Genomic DNA, 26,147 nt, shown 5'->3' on the forward strand with positions numbered 1-26,147 from the left:
TGACGCACTTCAGGAAGCCGGATAGTAAACAAACTTGAAAATTAATCAAACAAATGTATGTCTTATGTATGTCTTCATAAATGCAGTGAAGAATCAAGAAATACATATATGATGTGCGCTATTATCGTTTATCTATATAGATTTGACCTATTACGTTTGCATATGGCGTTGTTGCGCATTGCTATAATATTATTTCATACATATAATATTTGCAATAGATAACAATTTATGATTGATAATGTTTTGTATTCCAAACAATTGTAGCGGCTGGTCCAATGTAATTGCGCAATTACTGTTAGACAAAGATTGTAGTTGTTAAATGCTCTTTGAGATTAAAGTGTTTTTGTAATAAGTATGTTAAACACGTGTACCACGTAACAATTGATATCTATAAAGTATTTAAAATATGAGAGCAGTGGTATTTTTAATTTTTAAATAGGCATATTTTTTTATCTATGGTTCATATATATATTATGTAGTATGTAAAATGTAAATGTTCAAAACTTGTTCAAAACAAGAGTATAATAATTATCAATCTTCGATCTAGCAGGGAAATTTATCATTTGTTTGTATATTAATAAGAACAACTGGCAGCGCGTTATATTATGTCCATGAAAGAAGAGTACATACGATTGTCATGTGGCAGAGTATGCAGGCAAATGATAAAGGCAATAACTGATGGTTATGCTCGTTTATGTACGTGGAGCGGCGACGCGCAGTCTGGCGTGGCGTGGACGCGCCTTCAAGTCTCACATATTGCACTATTCGGTGTTTGTATTATCTGTATTCTTTTGTGTCACTAAAATCTGTATTTATTTATCTTATATCTTATACAAGATATGTTCCATTGGTTCCATGTAACTCCATTTAATTTTGTCTGGTTTTTGTGTAGGTGATTTAGATGCGCCATTAATATTATTACGAAGGATTGTACTTTTTAAAAGATCTTTATAATATACTTAGATTGTTATAAGTTTAAGAACTTAAAAAGTTCTTCGCTGAATATGTATATGAAATACCTATATCGTTCAAAGTTCAAACTATCCAAAAGAGATTTAGCACCGAGTATCTAAGATTCTCATTTCATAAATCGGTAATACGAAAACCAGCCTACTGCCCAGCCTACGAACTTTCTCTTCTGCTCCAACATAAATTCCAATAGTTATCTATTAATTTGTTACAAAGTTGTGATTATTTATATTGAATTAAAAATTATTATGCCTGTATGATGATGATGATCATTTTGCTTTTCATACACTGTTTCACTGATATGTACATCAGTTATAATAGTGTGTATTTTATATTATTAATTATTATGTATATTGAGGGAATGGCACATGTTGGATATTGCACACTCATTGCATTTGCAGATGGTTTTCACGATATTTACGAGCTTCTGCCGGACGAGCGAGATGGCTCATAAAGCTTAAATTTTGAGCACAACACTGATGTCAGATGTATTTCTGGCACAAACACAGACGACAATTTTTGTTTCAGTCCATTAATTTTGAACTTTAAGCGCTAGGATTGTAAAATAATATGGGGCGTGTATTTTAGGATGTTTCACATCGAATATTCTAGGTTCTGAAGTGAAGGCATATATGGAAATGTCAGGTTGATATGATATTGAATCTCTTTCACGTAAAATAATTCCATAAGTAGGTACCTATGTACTTATGTTTTATGAAATGTACCTAGAGCGTTCATTCATAATGATATATTTTATGTAGATGCATTTAAATTTAGTTTAGTAGTTCATTCGTACTATTATAATCAGGAACCTTTATCGTAAATGAATGTTGTTGGATATACCTACTCATTATTATTAATGTTTAATTTTTGATTCTACGGTAACGCTATAAAAGATTATTTCACAGTTCACATCTTCAATTTAACGAAATAAAGCGATATAATAAACCGTTATCCGTTTACTTATAGTTATTTTATAAACATAAGCTTCATTCAGCCGGAAACAATAGCCCGGGAAAATAACTCCTTCAGAGATGAGCAAACATCGTACGGTGTTACCTGAGACCGAAGAGACAAAAGGTATTAAGTTAGTCCTTCAAATAAATTGTTTCCTCGACGCAAACAGAAAATAATTAACTGCGGTGCTTTTGTTTGTGTCCTCCGAAATTCCTTTTGTATGATCGTTTGTTTTAAGCCGACATGAACTTTCATTGATGCCTATGTTTTTTGGAAGTATTATATGTAATGGTTTAATTTAATGTATTGTTTTAAATTTTAATGGTACTTACCTAGTTAGGATCTTTGTCATTTTTTTAAAACCGTTCTGTACCTATAAAAATAAATCCATGTTTATCATTTTATTACAAAAAATGATGCGATTTTTCCAATTATCATTAACCAACTTCAAAAAAAAGAGGATTGCTCTTTTAAAATATCCAAGTTTCATCACCATTCACCTGTCATCTCTGTCATCGCGACGCCACTAGCCCATACAAAAGTATCCAAACCCCTTTCAATTTTCATCACTTGGTCATTGTTGTTGGTCGTTAAATAATATTATACTTATATTGCTTGATACTTTAACAACACACATAGGTTCTTACTCAATTTGCACTAAATGATCAATAATCTTACTTTGGAAAATAATTAATTTTAAATTGCATACCTTTATTCTATAACTTGGTAGTTGGTACCCCGTACCTACTCCTCCCTCCCTATCTATAGGTAGATAGTAATATGTGGTAATATTATGTTTGTGAGTGGTGAGTGCAGATGTGGAATCGTGAAGTGCTGCAACTAAGTACTAAATTAAATTATAAAATATCAATAAAGAGGCTTTCTCCCACGACGACGAAGCCATATACCTACATACGTAGTCTTTAAAACTAAGACACAATTTTTTGCATATTCTGCGTGACTGACCCCTTTTTGTAGTATAAAGATGGATGAAACCTAATAACTAATCTAATGTGAAGAAGATTAAATATTATTAGAAGTTATTCAAAACAAAAAAATAGGCAAAATTTATTATATTATATACTTACTTAGAAATAAACGGCAACCTTTAATACTATGAAAAGGCGAGCTAAATAAATCAGCTCGAAGTCATTCGGCAACGTCATAAATAGCTCAAGTCACAAGACAGACGCAGCGGCGCGCCTCGATAGCGCATACTTCGGCTCACCGGGCTATTGCACGATGGCGTGATGCGATGGCCGCTCGCTTGGCGCCAACACAGCGTTTGCGTGTTATTTCCGACACCATTACTCACACTGGCTTCGACTAATTATAATATGCTGCGAGCCCGCATCGCCCACGTCACTGACCGCTCGCACATCTCAAGCTGCCACAGAAAAATAAGTTTTAAGCACTCGCCTTTCCTAGAAATGAGAATATCTCGCTCAGCTCGAAAATAAATCGTGTTATTATCATAAATAAACATCACCTTATTTCTTTTAATTGATACTGACTGAGCGATTCGGTAAGATCAGAGAGATGTCGGCGTCGTTGAAATATCTGTATCTGTAAACAAGACAGTATAGCGAGCATAATCAGTGCGCCCTCTGACATCATCCGACGCTAGAGCGATAGTGCGCTGTCGCGGTCGTACAGCGCTCCTCTTTATTGAATACCTACATATAATTATAATATTTTAAACAATAATATGGAATATTATTTATGCGATAAGGTTAAAGGATGAAGATATCGAGCTAAATAATATTTGTAATTTTATTTATACCTTCGAGATTATAATATAGGTCTTTGTTATAATTAGTTAATTAGATATACATATTGCATACACTAAAACAAGACTGTGCTTCGGACGAACTTGCGGGCAAAATCAAGTATTTCTGTAGCTTATGTGTCAGTCTGCTGTATAGCATAAATTACTGTAATGGCTGCTGTACACGGGTAGAGTAAACTATAGCTTACTACTCTACCAGTTTTAGTAGAAATTTTAGTACTTTAACTCTACCAATGGTGTCTACATAATAGTAAGTACTATAGTTAGTACTCTACCGCTCTACTCTACCGTTTACTCTACCCTTATACAGCGGCCATAAAATTTCATTCGAATTCGTCCAGTAGATTTTTTTAAGGAGTAACAATTATACATCCTACATCCATCCTGCATCCTGCCATACATCCTCGGACATATATTTAGTAGATAGGATATGTAATATGTATATCTACTCAAGTACTAGATACATTTTAACCAATATAAATTTTACATAAATTTTATTGATTAGGAAGGTACTTTACATAGCAATTTTGTTTAAAATAAAATTTTTAGATGTGTTATGAAAGTATTGTACTCCGTCCAACGATATAATAAACTGTAACACATTAATAGATTCTTAGAAGTCACCTACAGATATTTATTTTTGTAGGTTTTTCATGAACGATGACCGACCATGACGTTGTCGGACCATAATTAACGATTTTCAGATGAAAAATTTGTTGTCACCTTTTGTTGCACACGGGTCACACGGGTGTCAGAGCAAAGTGCCAAGATTTTGCGTGCTTAAGGGCTTGGTCTAGTAGTGCAAACAAATGCATCCTGTCATCCTATATGTAAATAATACAAATGTACTAAGGGAAAGTTGCTCCACTTAATTTTTAAAAATTAAATCATTCGTATGCATAATTTAATATTCGTAATAAGTACCAAAAATGACAATTTGAAACAATTTTCGTGAAAATTACACCGGGTGATTTTTTTTATCAGTACACAAAATTTGCGAATACTTTCTATTGATATCTTCAACTTCATGTTTATATAACTGATCAACTTTTACAAAGAAATTTGGACGAAATATAAAAAAAAATAAGCTTTCCATTCAAAATGCATAACTCTATACATCTTTTTCGACCTAAGTTTCTTAGTGAAAGTTGTTCAGTTTAACCAATAAAACGGATAAACAAATTTTGTATATAATAAAAAAAATGTAATGTTTGTGTTAAAAAATTTAGTGTCCGACCGAAACTGGTTTCCAGGCCGAAACCGAAACCGAAACCGAATGTTCGGCCGTGGCTTCAGTTTCGGCCGAAACCGAAACCGAAACCGAAACTCACGTGGTCAAGTATGAAATTTCTAAAAATACTGAACTTTGGTGCATTTTACCTATTATTTTGCCTTAATTAGGGCATGAAATGAAAACATAGTATATTAAATTTGTTGTAATCATTTATTTAATCGTATGGATTAAATAAATGATTACAACAAATTTATAAATGCGAAAGTAACTCTGTCTGTCTGTCTGTTACTCAATCACACCTTAACTACTGAACCAATTTTCATGAAATTTGGTATAGAGATATTTTTATACCTGAGAAAGGACATAGGCTACTTTTTACCCCGGGACATAGGATAGGTTTTATCCCGGAAATCCCCCGGGAACGGGAACTATGCGGGTTTTTCTTTGACTGCGCGGGCGAAGCCGCGGGTGGAAAGCTAGTATAAAATAAAAAAATAATATTTTTCAAATATTAATAATAACAATTTTAATATTTATTATTTTTTTCAAATTAAGTTCTCAGTAAAATAAGTCATCTAAATCAAATCAGTAATTGTTAATGTTACTTTAAATACTTAAGTTTTGGTATTTTGAGATCTTTCTCTTTATTAAAGAATCTTTAATACTTTGGATTGGTATTTGTACTTAGAAGACTTTAGAAGAATAATCAGTCTCTTTTAGGTACCTCTTATATAAAAATAATAATTATTAATTACTATTACACCCTGTTCCAATCTCAACATAGATAATCAAAAATTGTTTCCACCAGCGTGGGTCAACCAACGCTTTGACAGCGTCCGTCAAAGCGTTGCCGAGGAAAACGAAGTTAGGCGAGCGTGAACGTGTGTGAACTAAGTTCACTGAACTTGCGAAATAAGTTTCGGTTTCGGCAAAAGTTTCGGCCGATTTTGGCCGAAACCGAAACTTCGGCCGAAACTTGATTTTTGGCCGAAACTCGGCCGAAACCGAAACCGAAACCGAAAGTTCGGTCGGACACTAAAAAAATTATAAAATAGAAAAATACGCAAATGAAAACAAAAGATATTTATTTCTGACTAGCTTCCGCCCGCGACTCCGTCCGCGCGGATGTCGGTCTTCGCGTCTTCTACAGATTTATTATATTATGTATAATATACATATAGATTTATATTGATAAACCTAATAAATCTTTTGCTAGCATTCTGATGCTTTATCGGTTGCACTGGATTTATCTCTTTTTTTTTTCAATCGCTTGAATGATATAGGATGGGTCCTTGATGGGCATCGAATGCTGAAGTCTCGAATCAATCAATTCTGACAGTAGGCAATTTATGTAAAATCTTGATAATGGTCCATCATTTTATTTTGCCTAAACGTTACATAATTTTTTATATATTCTATTTTTAACGAATGATTCACTCCAGTCCAAATTATTTTTTGCATTGTATTTCAAATATTATTTTTTTTATTTTTAACCTTTTTTAGATATTTCTCGTTATACTTTTAAAAAGTTATTATTGTCATTTTGCTCATTAGGTAAAGTAATTTCGATATCAGTTTTAAGTTTTTTGATACCTACAATAATAACGTCATAATCGCCTGCACATACTTAACGATTACACCCTGTATACAATCCACCATCCACATTCATAATGTTTTCCTATCCTCCTCTCCTTTACGCTGTTCACCGATACATTTTAAATGAGTAAATCTGCTACCACTGAAGGATGTTTCATTGCGATCAGCAAATTTTCACCACTGTTGTCGATTATTTGTTTTTCATTTTTAATCAGCAATTGGGAATCATCAGTTTTGTTTTTTGCAGATTGGTGATGTACCCTAACAATACGTCGAAAACTGAAAGTCGAATTATCGTTTTCGTCCTCTTTTTTTATTCTTCGCGTCTCTGTTACTTGTGTTTGTTTAGTTCTCAACACCCACTGAATTTTCTATGTTATTGTGATCTTCCATTACATCTGAGTTTTGATGATGTGATGATAATCCATTCGTTTTAATATTGGTACTTAGAGTTGGTGGACTAAACTAGAAATGGCGGACTAAATTTGTCAGCGCGTCTGTAAGATCAGAATATAAAACCAACATCCTGTATTTAAGTTACAAAATTAATAATCAAACAACATGCCGCTACGTTGAAAATGACTAGAAGAAAAAATTAAGACACCTCGGCATATAATTTTGGAGTAAACAAATCATTTTCCCCGTATGGGGATTTCCCCGGATGAACTTGGGAAGTTCAAGTTCTCAATACAAGTTTATATTATATTTCGTATTTCTCAAACGAAAAATAAACATTTTTAGAACTTCAAAAAAAATATATTATAAGAAAATTTATGAGCTTACTTTATTTTTAAAGAAATATACATCCCTTTACTGACAACCCGTAAAATAAAGAAATTGTTGCCAATCACCCTTGCAATCTATTTGGTTTCATTAACTTTATGTTCGAAGATAATTTTTTTCTAGTAGTTACACGCGTATTTTTTTCGTTTATTTTCCATATCTAAATCAAATGTTTAAAAATACGAATATTTGCACAAAACTAAGATAAAAATAATCAATTAACAAAAATATTAAATTTAATGAAGTAGAGCAACTTTCACTTCGGTATGAAGGAAAATCGAGCGTAGAGCACACGTCAGAACGCTCCGGCCCAAGGAGCGCGACTAAAGAAATTCGCTAGGATTTTTCCTAATTATTTTAAATATTTTTTTAATATTTAAAGAATTATCAAAATTAAAAAAAAAAAAAAATTAATGGATTAATACTCATTGGTCTTCAACCAACTCGAATAAATTAATGGAAAAAATAACTTTTAGCAGTATTTATCAATAGATTTTGTAAGGCAAAAAATGGGAAATTTAATGAATTTATAACGTTCTAATTAGGAAAATCATAAGTTTTTCGGCAATTGTATTCAGCAGTTTTTAATAACGACTATATAAGGATAATAATTAGTGATGTGCCGATTATGACTTTCGCCGACTAGCCGACTAGGCCGATTAGTCAGTTGTAATAAGACCGACTAGTCGGCTAAGCCGATTACGGTTTCGGGGATTTCCGTAACGCTTCGTTTACGGCTGATTCGCGCGCAATCGCATATACCGCCTGCGAGCGTGTCGGAACATGTTTTGTTTACTTCGCATTGTTCCTTCATTTTTGCTTGTGTAATGATCGAGAGCGGTGTTTTATAGTGTAAAAAAATATTTTTTGTGCATAATTAAAGATAATACTGTTATTATTCATTGAAGTGAACAAGTAGAATTAAAATTTAATCATGTCAAAAATAAAATCTCGTGTATGGATGTTTTTTGAACAATTGGACAATGATTCCCGTAAAGTTAAGTGTAACCAATGCCAAGTGATAATTTCTCGTGGTGGGCAAGGAAAAACAGCTAACACTTCAAGCATGAACAACCATATTAAATACAAACATCCAACCCTGATACCTCAGTTAGGTTCTGCTATCAAATGTTCAAGCACAGACGATTCCACCAAGTCTCAAATCTCAGCAGAAGAATTACCTAAAGCAGTGCCTACTCCATCAACTTCAGTGTCATCAGAGGTCAGTTTAAGTCAGAAAAGCCAACACAAAATTGAAGACAGTTTAACTATACACTGGTCATGTGAAGACTCAAGATCAAGAGAAATCAATATTGCTATAGGTGAAATGATTGCACTTGACAACCAGCCGTTGTCAATTGTTGAAAATACAGGCTTTAGAAACCTGATGAGGAAAGTTAAACCTAAATATAACATACCGGGCAGAAAGTATTTCACAGAAAACATCATTCCTCAACTTTACGAAGAGACTAAATCTGAAATACGAAGAGGAGTGATGAGTACAACTGCAATTTCAGTTACTACTGACATGTGGACAAACATAAATAATAAAGAAAGTTTTTTGAGTTTTACAGCTCACTGGTTCGACGATAATTTCAAATATCACCACGCAGTATTGCAAATGAAACATTTCCCTGAAACACACAGCGCCAATAATATCAAAAATTGTTTAGAAGAAATTCCAACTTTATGGAATATAGATACGACCAAAATTCATGCCGTTGTACGAGACAACGGCAGAAATGTGACGAAAGCAATTGACGATTCAGTTTTTAACGGAGTACCATGTTTCATACATACTCTTCAACTGGCTATTAATACCGCTTTGAAACATGATACCATGGCACAAATACTAGTAAAATCGAGACGAATAGTGACACACTTTAATCACTCTAATCAAGCGCAGTCAAAACTTCGAGATTTGCAGCAAGAACTAAATTTATCATATCACCAGCTTGTTCAAGATGTATGTACCAGGTGGAATTCCACATACTATATGATATCTCGCCTCTTCGAACAAAAACGAGCTGTTTCTTTGTACCTTGCTGAAACATCAGTAAATTTCGAAAATTTGTCTAATGAAGAGTGGCAAATACTAGGAAAAAGCATTGAATTGCTAAAGCCGTTTGAAGAGATAACTAAGATAATAAGTTCAAGTTGCTCATCAGTATCTGAAGTAATACCTCATCTGAAAACCCTACAAAAATATTTAGAAATGTTTTATGATGAGCACAAAGAAATCATGGAAATGAAATCCCTACTGGAAAATGATTTAAATATTAGGTTCGACATCGACCATAACAAAATCTTCACCTTGGCTACATTGTTGGATCCAAGATACAAGCTACAGTTTTTCGAGGTAGAGGATCTCATCACCATTAGGTCCCAATTTTTATTAGAATCTCTGAAGAATAGCATGAGTGATGACGACAGCGACAGTGGCAAAGATGATATTTTACAGAGCACCTCCACTGATGAAAATAATATAGAAACAGCAACACATAGGAATTTTTGGCAATGCTACCAAAATTTTGCATCAAGAAAAATACAAGAATTTCAAGATGACAGGTCAAGCGCAGCTCATGAACTGCAGTCCTACTGTGCGTTACCGGTGATAAAGCGTAATGATGACCCATTTCAGTGGTGGAGCCGCAATAGTTCTAGGTACCCTGAAATGTCGCGCATGGCCAAAGTGTACCTCTGCTGTCCCGCAAGTTCTGTTTACAGTGAGAGGTTGTTCTCAGAGGCCGGAAACATATATGAAACAAAAAGAAATCGATTGCTACCAGACAGGGCAGAAGCTTTAGTCTTCTTACATCATAATTTACCCTTAATTAAAAAATATAAGTAAGTTATAAAAATATAAGGAGATTATAATATTTTTGGTTGTCACAATTGTGACTTTGATTTGATGAGATTATGATATAAAAAATATTTCTTATAACCACCTAGGTTATAAGAAATATCATTTTATTTAAATAATAAGAAATACTTATAAATGTTCATTGAAGATAAGAAGATATTATGTTGTTTTTTATGTCAATTAGGATAGGAACTAATTTTGTTCAATAAATGTCATAATTATGTTTTTTTTTACAAGCAAGTAATTTTAAAAACTGATTAGTGATTACCAAAGGAAAGATTGCTTTACGTTTTTTAATGTATAAGACTGATTATAAAATAAAAAAAAATAATATATAATCAAGGTTTTTATTTCATGTAGTTCCCCCGCATGCATATTATTGAGAAATACATACAACGTAAGAAGCCGGATAGTCGGCGCTCTTTGCCGATTAGTCGCCGACTAATCGACGACTACAATAGTGGCCGGATAGTCGGCTTTACCGACTAGTCGCCGACTAGTCGGGACATCTCTAATAATAATGCGCTGATCAGATTGTATAAATTGTAATCGGTTGCAACGTAGTGAGTGCACAAACTTAGCTCGAAATGTCTTTGGGGGAAAGAGACTTATCTTGAAGGCCTGATTAAGGTAACATAAGGTAACTTTATAAATGTGAAAAAATTCACGCGCATTGCGTATATAACACTAATTGATAAACAAGAAAAAAAAATTCAGTTTATCATTTCATTAGCCGGGAAAAAATTGTCAAATAACTTGTTGAAAACGCAATTTTGCTAGACTGCAGCCTTAAATAACCATCACGGGTTTGGTAAATACATTTTGATTGTTAATTTAGTTCATAAGACTTGTATAAACTTAATCGTTATATGTATTAACTATTATGTATTAACTAAGTACTACATAATATTAGGTACCTACGTAATAAATCTTAATGAGCTACAATCACTAATTATTAATTTATTATAAGCAATGAATTAAATTATTTATTACAAAACTTGACTTTACATTAAATATTAAATCTATAATATAAAAATGAATCCCAAAATGTGTTGGTAAGCGCATAACTTGAGAACGGCTGAACCGATTTCGTTAATTCTTTTTTTATTATATTCCTTGAAGTACGAGGATGGTTCTTACGTAGAGAAAACGTAAATATGTACCACGGGCGAAGCCGGGGCGGACTGCTAGTTACGAATAAAAATACATCTCTTCTGCTGCTCATATTTATGACTTCCACAATGTCATTTTCACTCCAATGACATCAAAAATAATTTGTTTTAGGTATGACAATTGACAATCGAATGTGACGCAAACGAAGCCATTGCCAAGGTAAGTCAAGTCACTCAACCAGTTTCTAGGAGTGGATATTGTTAATAGGCACCTGTCTAATAATTATACTTGCCAAGTCACACATACATACGTGGAAACATGTGGTAATCTCTAATTTTAATATTCTCTTAATATTCCTTCTTGAGTTAACTATATCAAATTTCCTTGTGGTTTTGGCGGTTGGCCTGTTGATAAACTTTTCACGATTAAGGCCACCCGAGCGTTTAGACCACCCGAGAGACGTGTAATCAATGTCGTAAATAGCCGTGGCGGAATCGGGATCATCCTCACTGTGTCACGCTAAGCCCTGATAAGTCCGAGATACTTAGGCGATAGCTTAACACGACAATGTTAACTATTTCACTAGGTTCATTTTTCTCCTAGAAGCTCAGCGTTGATAAGAGGCGGAAAGCATACTGTAGCACTCATTATAATAAAAACGTAAATCTGTTACAATATGTAGTTATCACAATTTATTACTATTTTTCTGTCCGACTATAAACGTAAATTTTCCCTCACGAAGCTAGAAAATTATTAAAAAAAATGATGGGTGGCAAGTTGTGACTGTAATTATTATATTGAGGCAATTCGTGGTTTAGTAATATTATCAATAACTTGCAAAATCCACATGAAGTAGATGACCCACTTTGAGAACAAAGAATGAGTCAGTGGTACTTGTCATTGTAGAAATATGCACCAGTTTATGTCCATACTCGCTGCACGCAAATATTACTCAACAACGTAGAAATAAAATGTTACATTGTCGAATCGAATACATTAATTGACTTAAAAGATGCTTATCACCTATTCAATATGCCATCGAGACCCGAGCCTGTAACTTTTTCATACGAATAGATCGAATTTATTCAGTCTCTACCATCTTTACTTTCATGTATCAAAAAATAGTAGAGTTTTACTTGGCATTTATATTTTAATTTTATTGTATGTCCCAAACTTTTACTAAAATTTAATGATGAGTCAAATTACTGAAATTTAAATCAACGGATGAGCCAATGTCGATGAAACATAAGAAAATTTCTGTTGATAGGTAGTAGTAGTAGATTTCCTATGTAGGTAACTACTGACCTAGCTCTATTCAATCAATAAATATTAAATATATTCCTAAAAATTGTTTAAATTATAAAAATAAATGTTAAAATGTAGCAAAATCAGATTCAGATTGATTATAAAGCATCGGTAACATAACATAAGCCGTGAAGTAGAATTCTGAATAGTGAATTCAGCGACAAGTTGTCTGGCAGGGCGAACGCGAACGGCGCCTGTCGCCTGATTACCTCTCTCCCCGCGCCCCGTCCTCTGCAGGCAAGATTATTATGGGCTTGACGCCGGCATCGGCCCCCTTGCCCCTTGCCCCGCACACCTCCCGCCCGCTGCGTCCGCGCCATCGCTTCTCAGAAAATGACACCGCGCGGCGATACAGCGAACGCGAACGTTGTCGCACACAGCCACATGACATCACACATGAACGGACACGATACAATGATATCTCCAACTGATTTTTATTAACGGTCGTTTGCCAACTCATTTCTATAAACCTCATAGATAAATGCTGTTTACCAAGGCAGCTCTTTGTATTGTGAGCGTTTGCGGTAGAGTTCTCATTAAAGTTTTCAGAATCCTATATTTTATGTTAGACTCTAGTTTTATAAGATAAAAAAGGTCTAAGGTATTTAACTAAGCTCAAGTTCTCTCTTACATAATATTTCATCTCAATTTTAACCTTTTAAGTTTTAAGAAAACTTTAAATCACAGCACAGCACATAAGCAGCTCTCAAGTATCAGCTCTTTGCAAGGATATTTCTAGATTTTATTATAAAATGATAAACCTTATTATCACAATATTATTATGCATGCACACACGATAACTAATATAGACGTGTGAGAAGTAGTGGAATAGTGGATAGATAATAGTGTGTGTAAATAATTTATCGGTGAGCGCCGTTTAGTAGCTTTGCGCCGAGTTAAGGTGGGTCGCACACTTTATACGGAGACTCGTCTAATTCACTGTATAAATTATTGAAGTTTCTCTTGAATAACTAAATTAAAGAAATACACGTTCGTTTTAGTAAACATTTTAAGTCTTTAGATCCGGATAAATAAGAATATTCGTTTTTATGAGTAGGTACTAGGTACTTTGTCAATGTTTGCAAATAACAAACTGATTAAAGAAAAAATGATGTAGGTATTGTAACACTTGATGAAGCAATCAGTATTAGTAAGTACATAATATTATAAATTATAATATGGTTGGTACTATGGTTGTACCTATATGTATTCTAAATTTTATTTACTTACGTATTATTAATTTTAATTAAGTATTGTAAAAATCATCGTTAATTTAGAAAAATGGAAATAATTAAAATGAATGTTATATTTTTAAGTAACTATATATTTTTTGTGCAGTTATAGTTATAGGTACCTAACTTATTATACCTACAAAGTGAACGTAATTTCTTCACGTGTAAAATGTGAAATGACTACAACTTACAGGCTAATCGGTACCATAATAACATATTTGGCTTACAGTCTTTACAGATCGCGTTTACATCCCGACACGCTATGTAAATGTGTGCAATGTGCAGTGTGCGTAAATGCCCATGTGTAGACACTAATTGTGCATATGAGACGTGGCATGCGTATTAAATCATACAGAGATCGATAGACTATTCCATTTAACAAGGAGGTGTGTACCTACTGTGTAGTTGCTGTTCTGTTTTTCTCACGTTTTTCTTTTTTATCACACGGGTAGGTTCATGTTAAAACTATGTATGTAAGTACTTATGTGATTTAACAACACACACCTAATGTTTTCAAAATTTTAAAGATTTTTTTTTCATCTAAAATTATTTGATTTTGTGATATGTACATGGTTTGATGTACATACTTACATAATAAGATGTTATTGGTGATAGGTTTTACCAATAAATATAATTTTCTTATTATACTTATTAGTTATTAATTATTATCAATTGATACAAAAATAAATACTTAACTAAGTATTTAAATAAGCTATTGCTGCGCACTTGCTCATTCTGTTACGAGAACGTAATCTGCAATGTAAAGAGGTGACCTTGTCTTTATATGGGGCAGGATATATACTCAACAAGAAAACATTCCTATCTAACTCATACTCTATTTTATATGTACAAATGGTTGATATACTAAATACCTATACATCACAGTAAATATGTAGTAATTATCAATTGGATAAGGCCAGAAAATGAGGAATACCTATTAGGGAATTAGCCATTCGCACTTTGTATGTAAACAACACAATTTTTGTGTGAAGTCCCTTTCGTACAGAGACTGAGACGCTTATTTTTACAAATTTCAAAATACTTGATGGCGTAATTTTGATCTAAGAGTGGAAAAAAATAAATGAATTGATATTAATGGTAAAATGGTGAGATTGTATGGAAGATTAAAACTCACAACTTTTAAAATCATATCAATGCACATTGCACATTAATATTTAAAATTGTAGGTATATAGGTACTATAGGTATATCACAAAGCGTGTTCAGCCTTTACAACGTGTAATTTAATTTATGCCACATTGGATAATGTACCTGGTATTTTAGTATGTATAGATGCACAGATAATATAATAGTACATACCTATACAACAGTAGTATCGAAAGTATTATAATATAACTAATTAATAACAAAATAACCTATATTTTACTGGACTATACAACTATGTCCTTATAATATATCGGTAGTTTTAATTCCCATATTGCGTCACCTTTATGTGCGTACTTATATTTCGTAGAATTAGCACATAAAAAGCTTCTTTGACTGTGGCTCATGTTTATCCATCTAAAACCAGTTAAGCAAGCTTATGACAGATAAATTATTATAATGGTTATGGGTCTCTCTAATGATTTCAATAAAATTGAGAAATATCTAGACTCTAGTCATCCGGTGATTTTGCCCTAGAACATATTCCGGGAGCTTTAAAAATGGGTTATTTTATAGATTATTTATTGCTATATTCTTATTTTTAGGAGTTTAATTTATGTAACATACTGTAAGTATATTTCGTTCCAATGTAAGTTGAATTGACTAGCGAATGGATTTTGTACTTAGTTCTTAACCAATGACAGAAAAGGGTATGCTTTGAATTTGTGTGTTGTAATCTTGTAAGTATCTGTACCTATACTTTCAGATCTTCAGATCTTATACAACGCGACACGCGACGTAGACAAAACCAAAGAAAATAAAAATTTTATTGATTAAATTACACTTTTTCGTAAAAGGCTCAGACTAAAGGGTTACTCATATTATAATATGCATTGTAGATTGTACTTGAATGAGGAATTATATATCTTCTTATATATAAAAATGAATCGCAAAATGTGTTGGTAAGCGCATAACTCGAGAACGGCTGAACCGATTTCGATAATTCTTTTTTTATTATATTCCTTGAAGTACGAGGATGGTTCTTATGTAGAGAAAACGTAAACATGTACCACGGGCGAAGCCGGGGAGGACCGCTAGTATGAGATAATAATATGTAATTATGTATAACTATTTATACGTATAAAAGTAACAATACCATGTGAATAAAACTGCTGCTCTACAGCTACATGCTACAGGTGTGGGGTGTGACCGTGTGAGTGAGATGAGAGAGTGTTGTGTTAGATACTTACTACAGAATGAATGAATGAATGAAAATGCTTTATTGTTTTGAAAAAATATAAATACATAAGAGAAAGACAAGACTTTACAGAAACAGCAAAGGGCGGCCTTATCGCTTATACAGATGTATCATGTAAGTATGTATTAATATTATAGATCGTATTAAGATCCTTAGATTATTAAGTAACTTAATGATCTAAGTATAGGTCCATTGATTTTATAATATTGTTTGTAATTAATACTTTTGCCACTATATTAATTAACTATTTTGTCTATACAAAGATGATTCAAAGTTAAATTCATAAAATGTAGGTACTACCTATATGAAATCTGCAGTATTTTTACTGCTAAGTGCAAACTGTAAAATATAGTTACTCATTAGTCAACTTCCAAGAAAAAAATTGAAACTTTTTTTTCCTCACCTTTCGATATCATCATGCGCATGTGTTTTGAAGGCAGGGCGGACGTGGCGATGGATTTGGATTATTATTTTTATGTGAAAAGCATTTGGGCCGTGTGGGCGCCGTCGCCCGTTGGTTTGACTAAACCAGACTTCGTGGCGCTCTACTACCTGTTCGCCTTGACGCTCACGCCGCGCCGCACGTTAGCGGCAAATCATTGTAGAGTTGAGTTATATGAACATGTGTCAACTATAATCGAAAGTCATTATTTAACAAAGAAATCGTTTATGGTGAACGTCGATACGAGTCAAAAACTTAATAGGCTAAATTACATATTTTGTAGTAATGAAACGGATTACGTAAATAATATTGCCTAATATGTATTCATAATTTATAACAGAAATAGCACATTTGCCACGAAGATTGTGGGTAGGTACCTACCTATTAGATTAGAATTTAGCAAAATTCAAGAATGTTGCGTTTTAGGAATTAAAAAGATTATCTAAAGAATAATAACATCCGTTACATTCACTATCAACTATTACGCATTACAAACAGGTAGGCAGTATAGGCACATTACAAAATATGCTTAAACCTATTGAGCTCTTCACAACAATTCTCTGATAAAATAAATAGGTATGGAAAGGTTGAGTCATAGTAACATCGTGAATCGTGATGCTTGCCACGTTCCTAGTCGACTTTATAATATGTACTACTTCTTCCTTTTATAAACTGACTCTACATTTTGATATTTAATTTAATTTGTTTTCAAGTACAATTCTATTGCATTAGTCTCTTCTCATTATACCTAAACAAATACACTTATTGTTTTTGAGGAAGTTAGATTTTCATCGGTAGGAGAGGTTTTCCATTAAATCTCAATGTAGCGTATTCAAAATATTATTAACTCTATTCACTGAAATCAACATAAAGCAAACTTCATTATATGATAAGAAAATTGTTTTTGATTTGAAACCACATGATGATTTTTGGAAAATCTGCATCAACAATCGCAATACTCATACATTTTTATCGTACGTAACATTTGCAATCCTATCGATATCAAATTATAATTTTTGAGCGGGCTTATTAAAATTTAGATTGGTACGTAGCTAGATTGGTTTCAGGAGTAAGTTAATATTATACACATAGAGGTAAGAGGTCGGTAAGTAAGTTCTACACGTTCTTATTCTGTGGTATGTATAGGAACTAGTTACCTAGGTATATCTCCCATACCAAGCAAGTTCTTACAAAATCAGATTGCTAGGTAATACTGAGGTAATTTTTAACCACTAAATAGTCAATCATATAATATTATCTTTTTTAACCGACTTCAAAAAAGGAGAAGGTTATCAATTCGGCCGGTATATACATAGGTAGGTATATATATTTTTTTAGTATGTACATTTTAGAATTTAGATCATTAAGTAATGATCTAAGATGTACCTACACCGATTACTCCGAGGTTTCTTAACCGATTTACGTGATTCTTTTTTTGTCTAATAAAGCGAAAACTAATAATAATTAATGATAATATTACAGAATTTTGTAATGGAGCAAGTTATGATGACATCATTGGAATCGAATACAAAGTTAATCCAGCGCCAGATGGTCATAGGTATATTTAAAATTTGTGTGATTAGGTTCTTAGTTACTGTTGATTAAACTAAGTAATTAATTTTAGTAAATAACAATATTTTCTTTTTTGCGAAAATAAATTGCGTTATCTTCCTCAAAGCCTACAAGTAGGTAGGTACCTAACTCAAAATACTACAATTTAATTATTTGGCAAGAGCCATGGGAAATTCAAGTTGTGAACCTGTTTCATTTCGTAATAATCGTTTATGGTGTCTAATAAATTCTATAATGATGATTATTAATAGATGCGGCATCTGTCCTACATACTTTCAAAAGATTTGCGCCTTCAACTTCCAAACGAACTCCACATATATATTCGACAACCACTGTGTGATGGACCTGTATAATTGTATTCATGGAACCGGTAAATTCTCTTTAATTATATACCCAGATTCTCAAAAAGTAGGTGTGGGCAGCGCGAGTGTTTTTTCATGTTTGATGTGGTACAGTTTAGTTCAAAACACTCCAATTTATTATCATTCCTCCTACATATTTTAGTATCTACAATATCCATCCAGTATTTATTATTAGTTTTATTTGGAATATTGAATATACCTCTAAAATTTAATTTCATCTACTTATCTAGTCTAGTATAAAAAATAGATGTAGAGTGTAGAGTCTCAGCCGTGGATGCATTCCACGCCGAGGTGACAATATAACTAAACAATGAAAATCTCAGATGAAAATTAATTGTATCAAATTTTTATTAATATGTAAATATATTTTCAGTGTTTGTTCAATTGAAAAGATATGAAAATTGTTTGTATATAGGCAACTTTGCCTATGTTCACGGTATTAAGCGAGAAGATTCCGACTACGGAGAGGACCACATAGGAATTATAGATACGAAGAAAAATCCAGATTTTGTTAAATAAACAGAATTTATTACAACTAGTCAATATTTTTTTTAAATAATACTTGGCGTGTGATCTAAAATAGGGTCGAAACCTAAAATGTAGTTTTTAGAATTTTTGTCTGTTTTTCTGTATGTAGGTATGTCCGGGTTTAACTCAAAAAGTACTGCAAAGATTTACTTTAAATTTGGTACAGAGAAAGCTAGAAACCTGAGGAAGGACATGAGTTTTATCCCGGAAATTCCACGGGAACGGAAACAATGAGGGCTTTTCTTTGACTAATACCTACAGTTTCACTGTTTACGTTGGATATAGATGATATTTTATGTATCTACTAGCTGCGGCCCGCGGTTTCACCCGCATTGCTCCACTCCTGTTGATCTAAGCGTGTAATCATTATAAACCCTTCTTAGATAAATGGGCTATCTCACACCGAAATAATTTTTCAAATCGGACCAGTGGTTCCTGAGATTAGCGCGTTCAAACAAACAAACTCTTCAGCTTTATAATATTATACTTAGTATAGAATTAATGCAGTCCCTAGTCTCATTAGAGATTTTATTCTATAGGGTTCAAGTCACAGCTGTTGTAGTGAGCAACTCTTAATACTAAAGCGTACAGAAATAAAACTACAAGGTAAAATTTTCATTCTTTAATAACCTATAAACCTACTTACATAGATATTTTAACTTATTTATCTAAGCGCATGAACAAAAATACCTTCGAAATTCATTTACTGTATAAAGTTAATCTTTTTTCACTTAAATGTTATCACCAAAGAATGATAATATTATGATGAGTCTAAATAAAATACATAGGCTAAGTAACCGCCATGTGGCCAAGCCTCTTATAGTCTATTTTGTCGAGTTGTACGAGCGGTCGCAACTGATCCGCGAAGGCACGCATATCTTCACCTATGGCATCTTGACCCTGTGGTGCTAAAACCTACAACAAACAAATTATTTGATTTTTAAACTGAACATAAAACTAAAAACATTGTAATTGAATTAATTAAATTAGCTCAATGGATTGATCCAAATATTTGCATATTTATTTTACTGGTACAGATTGTCCTTTACATTCTAATTCTGTTCTGAAAACTGTTCCAGCTAGCAACTGCATTTGCGAATTCAAAGTATTGTAAGTTGGTACCCTTATTGTACATTGTATATATTGTTATTTCACACCTGCATATAAAATTTTAATTCAATTGATGTAAGTTATTTTCCTGGGATGATAAATATGCAATAAAAGAAGTTTCATATCTATTTAAATAAAAATAAAACACCAAAACGTATGGAAGCGCATATTTTCACATAGAGTATTGCAATTTCCGACGGCATAAAATCAGTAAATCAATATTATTTATACTGTTACGTCATAGTTTGTAAAAATCAAAATTAAAATGATAAAATCCAGAAAAATCAAGCGAAGTGGAACAGGGTGTTCATAATATTAATTAGATAATAACTTTAAAGCCGGACAGAAACAAAATTAATAAGTATTCTTCTATAGCTTGACTGCATCTGGTACATTCAACTCACAAGTGTGTCAAGACTCAAGTGTCAACCTAGTAATTATTCACAAACTATATAACATGTGAGCATTAAGGCTATTACGCTGTTCAAGCAGCCATAAAAACACAATATAGTCATTATTTTATAACAAGAGCATTTAAATTTAAAAGATTTGTATTTGCCATTGGGTTACTGTGATATTTATTATGCAGATGAGGTAAATTGTTGACAGTGGAGGCCATACCTACATTCAATCTCAATCATATCAATTTAATTTGTGCAATATTCATATTCTTTTGATTTTCCTCATCACTTCCTTGCAATTGAAGATTTTATACTATGTATTTTCAACTACATAACTAGACTTGAAATTTGCTCTGTAAGTTGTGTTTATACAGGGTTACTTGTAAAACACCAGCAACCTATCAGGACAAGATAACGCAATACATTATTTTTAAATGATTTTTTTAAAGTTTTTATTGTACTCTCCTAACATTTGTAAGTCTATGTTCTATTCATTATCGAAAGGACGACGCGACGCCTCCTTTCCCCTCTCGTTCGCTTCTTGTTTACGTAATTTTTGGGATGCGCGTATAGTTTATTGTTTCTTACGGAAAATTAAATGAATATTTTATATTTATTTTTGTTTGAAAATAAAATCTAACAAATTATCAAAAGTCGTAGAACAAATGTTGTTACTTATGATGTTAGCTATCTTGTCCTACGAGGTTGCTAGTGTTTTACAAGTAACCCTGTATAATGATATTTACACTTTAAGACGTTTTGAACATATACTTACGGATAATTCAACAAGATAACTCTGTGATATTGGCTCAGGAGGCATTGAACTTTGGGATATCTTGAACACTTTTGCAACTGTTATTTTCATTCTGCCTTTTCTAAACATATAACCTGTACAAAAACACTTTAAAATTATATGAGTTATAGAAGTAATATCTAAATTTGTAATCAATTTGATTCCACCCATCATATAGTAGATACATATTTAATACATCCCTCATATAGTAGATACATATTTAATACATCCCTCATATAGTAGATACATATTTAACATGAAATATGTATATAAATATGAGCATAATATTTTTTCACAAATCTATAGTTTGTTTTATTAAATTGTTATAAATATATTTGTTCATTTACATAATAACTATAAGTAATACCTTTAACACTATATTCAAACTCAATCCTACAGCCAAGCTCATTAAGGAATTCAATGAGCATTCCACTGCAGGCGATATCCAAACTTGATCTGACAACAGTGGGCCGATTCTTGTCGCCCAAGTCAGGTTGTCCAATATATCTCAGCTGGTACGGCATATCCCTTGCATCTAGGGCCTTTCTCACTCGGAGCATAAGAGGAGCCATCTGGAATTATAAGTCATTGCTAATATATATTATATAGTCATTGCTTTATTAATATCACATTGAAACGAAAAAATGTTTTTTGTTTGATTGGCATTTGCAGACTATTTTTTTTTGTTAGTCGAGATGCTTCCTTTGTAAAAGAGCATTCATTTTGTATATTACCTGTTGATTTGGATCCCGTAAGCTGAAACAAACTTCCTGATCATCAAATGTTTCTGGGCCAGCATCAACATTATCACACAGACCTCTTAATCTATGTAATAAAACCTCAACTGCTGAATCTAATACAGAACCCTGAAAAGATGAGATGAGACCATTAAGAGTATTTAGTATTTATAGAACAATCGAAAGATTTAATCATTCGAAGCAACTGAATAATAGAGATCCTAATAAGATTCACTGACCTGTAGTAAATATTCTTGGTTTGGAATAATATTAGCTTTCAGTGCTTGCGACAGACTGTCGGTCGCAGTGATAGGAGCAGCGTTTATTGCCGACATAGTGTTATCTAATTACGACAGCACTGCAAAACATTGAATTAATGAATTCATACGCTTAATTTTATTATCTAAATATAAATATATGAACTGCATTTATTAGGATAATATTTTGAACACATTCACAAATGTTCACAAACAAACCAAACACCCAAATGCAGTGTGACCAGATTAAATTTTACAAAAATACCGAGGCACCTCAAAAAAATACTGAAATATACCGACTTACATATGACAGATATACCAATAAAAATACTGATTTTCTTAACACGTTTTAATTATTCATCCTCACAATAAATGTTAGTTTTATAGATGCTTATCTACTTTGCAGATTCGCATTGCATGCTTTACAAAATGCGGTGAACTCATCATCCATATATAACGTGAAAGCCACAAAGAAAATTCCGGAATTTGTTCCCACTTCGCTAAATAACTTTGCTGAAAACTAGTCACGCTGTCCAGATGAATGCAACTAAGTAAATAAAAACAACGAAAATCGCGTTCTATATTTTATATGATGACAAAAACCATCTTCTATTTTGGGGAAATTCCCGAATTATCGAAAGAAAGTCCTCAAATATTAAGTCGAGTGCAGAAGAGACAATCATCTCACTTGAACCGTATTAGACGATTTTATACTAGTAATAAAATATCTTATATGTTTTACTACTATCTATTCATCCAACTGAAAACTTAAAAACTAGACTTTGTTTTGAAAATTATTGATAAACTAGCATTCCGTCCCGAATTCATCCGGGTAAACTGATATTCATGAAATACAACGGATTTCAATGTATGCAATCTGGAAATTACTCTCTATCTAATGGTGCAAACCTCATTAAAATCGGTCCAGCAGTTGTAAAGTTTTAGGCGAACATACATTCTGCAACTCTGATTTATACTATGTATTGATTGATAATTGTAAAGGTAGTATTACAATACTACAACGCCGGCGACGGCCGTCTTTCTTGTCATATCTGTAACTTACCCATCTTTGCTCATAGATAACATTTATAAATCCGAAAAAGTCCCCAATGTTCGCGTTCCGGGGAATTCCGCAAACATTGTCGCAACTTTAAGACGATCACTCACGACGGTGTTGCCATAACGTCAACCAAAATATACCCAAAAATACTGACTTCCAGCAATATACCTAAAAATATACCGATGTTCGGAAAAGTCGATGAAATATACTGAAAAAGTATTAAAATACTGAATCTGGTCACACTGCCCAAATGGGCAATGGAAAATGACAATTTGATTTTGACAAATGACTGACAGCACAGACATATAATCACCACAGAGCAAGTGATGTTAATCACAGAGTAAAAATATTACAATTAGAAAGAAATAAAAAACATGATAGAGTTCTATTATCTATACAACAATTAATAATTGAAAACAAGTAAGAAAGATAAATAGTTCAAAATTATTAACATAAATTGGAAGACAGACTTTGTATTTCCGAAAGGTTTCTGATTTAAGACAAAAAGAAGTCTGTAGTTTTTTATTGTCAATCTGTGAATGTCTCAGGTGAATGTAGTGTCAATTTGACTGTGACACTCGAGGTGACACTAATATTACTTGCTCTGTCTGTAGTCTGTGGTGACTGGTGACACTTCGTTGTTTATTTACTTTGCACGTTTTGTGGTTTTTTGATAATCTAAATTTCTTTAAAAAATTATAACTTAATGTTATTTATTTAAAATTTAATTAATCTCACAATGTCCGGACACGTTTCTATTAAATTAGCAGCCGAAAGAGTAAATCACAGTGTGGCTGCTAACAATGAAATACCTCGGTTTTTTACCCCAGGCGAGGTTATTAGTGGATTGCAGGATTTTATGCGGTAATTTACTTAATTTTTGGGGGAAATAATAAAAATTAAAATACATTATTGTATGTCAATTATATTTGGTAGCTAAATAAAATTATTTTTATATACTTTCATATTTCAGAGGACATGGAACATATGTGGAGGATGATTGCATTAAATCCTCTGTAGCTGGTGTTATGCAAAAGGTTAACAAGTTGATATGTGTGCGCCCGTTAAAAAGTAGATACGTTGGTGAAATCGGCGATGTTGTTGTTGGAAGAGTGCTTGAAGTACAACAGAAAAGATGGAAGATAGAAACAAACTCTCGATTAGATTCTGTGCTTCAGTTATCCTCTGTTAATTTACCTGGTGGTGAACTGGTGAGACTTTTATCTTATAAGTCATGATACTAATAATTTAAAGTAATTAATTGGTAAAAATCAACATATTGTTAACACAAATAAAGCCAAATAGCTTTTATTAAATTAAATCAATACATATAAAAGTATCCAAAAAAGTTTTATAATCTTGAATCATAATATTCAGTCGCTATCCAATTTTTAAAAGGGACCAATGGTTTAAAACAATACTTTATTTCCAGCGTCGGCGATCAGCTGAGGATGAACAGATGATGAGACAGCACTTACAAGAAGGGGATCTGATCAGTGCAGAAGTACAGAGCATATTTTCTGATGGTTCTTTAGCCTTGCACACTAGAAGTTTAAAGTATGGAAAGGTAATTTAGTAATTCAATTTTATTGCTATATGATTATCTTTTATCCGCATTTATGTAAGTATTCGGATAAAATGAGAAATTATTAATGTTTTACCTGCTTGGACCCACAAGTGCATAATATATTTTTTGTACTTAATTTAATTAAAAATTATTTTAGTTATCACAAGGAGTATTAGTCAAAGTATTTCCCTCATTAATAAGGAGAAGGAAGAACCATTTCCACAACTTGCCATGTGGAATATCAATAATTGTGGGCAATAATGGGTTTATCTGGATCAGTCCACAACAACAAGAACATAATATGGCAGTTGAGGAGGACAGAGATGATTCAGAAACCTACTTACAGGTATAATTCCTGTGTAATTATTTTAAATATGCAATACAGAAGTTTTTAAAATAAATAATTTGAATTATTTTATGGCAAAATAAAGGATTAGGTAGAAATTTATATGTTATATTATAAAGGCGAAAGTTTGTTTGGATGTATGGATGTATGGATGTTTGTTACTCTTTCACGTAAAAACTACTGAACCGATTACAATGAAATTTAGCACACATATAGAGGGTAACTTGGATTAACACATAGGATAGGTTTTATCCCGGAAATCCCACGGGAACGGGAACTATGCGGGTTTTCCTTTGAAAACGCGGGCGAAGCCGCGGGCGGAAATCTAGTATGTTATAAATTTTATTGGTTAATAATTGTCATTTAAGTTTCGTTAAATTAAATGAGGGTTATCTAGAAATCTCATTTCTATATAAGGTAACTGCCCCAGTTTTACACTTAACCACACTGGTTCATTGGCGAGTTATTTTTTATTATAAGTAACATATAAGGTAGTATCATATTAGGTAGGTATATCATTGTTTATTTTATTTTCAGCCAATCAGCAGATCGGATAGAGAAGCAATAGCGCGACTAAAGAACTGTATTGCAGCCCTTGTTGCATCAAAAATGATGCTCGATGATACTAGCATAATATTTGCTTATGAAGAAAGTCTTAAATATGATGATGTGAAGGATCTATTAGACCCAGAAGCCATGCTTGATATTGCGTTCTTAACACAACATAGAATAAATGATGTTATGGAAGAATAAATATTTTGTTATTTTAT

At 32.6% G+C, this 26,147-nt stretch overlaps 3 protein-coding genes and 1 long non-coding RNA gene across 4 annotated transcripts in view; 2 read left to right on the plus strand and 2 right to left on the minus strand.

Moving 5' to 3' along the window:
* The window catches only part of LOC149489551 (uncharacterized), a 34,281-nt gene extending 18,265 nt beyond the window's left edge, over nucleotides 1–16,016 (minus strand). The window contains exon 1 of the long non-coding RNA XR_016318295.1: nucleotides 15,851–16,016. This is a non-coding gene — a long non-coding RNA (uncharacterized LOC149489551). The remainder of the gene's footprint in view (nucleotides 1–15,850) is intronic.
* Nucleotides 16,017–16,619: 603 nt separating this feature from the next.
* LOC149489553 (uncharacterized) lies at nucleotides 16,620–19,579 on the plus strand. The gene is made up of 4 exons (XM_089715067.1): nucleotides 16,620–16,845; nucleotides 18,127–18,202; nucleotides 18,468–18,586; nucleotides 18,952–19,579. Exons 1-4 carry the CDS (start codon nucleotides 16,620–16,622, stop codon nucleotides 19,095–19,097), a joined length of 567 nt encoding a protein of 188 aa, XP_089571193.1. The 3' UTR covers nucleotides 19,098–19,579.
* Nucleotides 19,580–19,713: 134 nt separating this feature from the next.
* On the minus strand, nucleotides 19,714–22,627 carry MED18 (mediator complex subunit 18). The gene is made up of 5 exons (XM_089714124.1): nucleotides 22,387–22,627; nucleotides 22,145–22,276; nucleotides 21,778–21,982; nucleotides 21,393–21,505; nucleotides 19,714–20,021 (listed from the first exon to the last, which is right to left on the minus strand). Exons 1-5 carry the CDS (start codon nucleotides 22,480–22,482, stop codon nucleotides 19,896–19,898), a joined length of 672 nt encoding a protein of 223 aa, XP_089570250.1. The 5' UTR covers nucleotides 22,483–22,627; the 3' UTR covers nucleotides 19,714–19,895.
* A 1,453-nt stretch (nucleotides 22,628–24,080) lies between these two features.
* On the plus strand, nucleotides 24,081–26,146 carry Rrp4 (exosome complex component Rrp4). The gene is made up of 5 exons (XM_089714954.1): nucleotides 24,081–24,328; nucleotides 24,438–24,675; nucleotides 24,897–25,031; nucleotides 25,189–25,377; nucleotides 25,915–26,146. Exons 1-5 carry the CDS (start codon nucleotides 24,204–24,206, stop codon nucleotides 26,128–26,130), a joined length of 903 nt encoding a protein of 300 aa, XP_089571080.1. The 5' UTR covers nucleotides 24,081–24,203; the 3' UTR covers nucleotides 26,131–26,146.
* Nucleotide 26,147: the final 1 nt, after the last annotated feature.

The sequence above is a fragment of the Colias philodice genome, chromosome 3 (assembly GCF_061535455.1).
Source record: "Colias philodice isolate Cphi_HAF_F1 chromosome 3, ilColPhil1 Martin Lab GWU primary, whole genome shotgun sequence".
Classification (NCBI taxonomy): domain Eukaryota; kingdom Metazoa; phylum Arthropoda; class Insecta; order Lepidoptera; family Pieridae; genus Colias; species Colias philodice.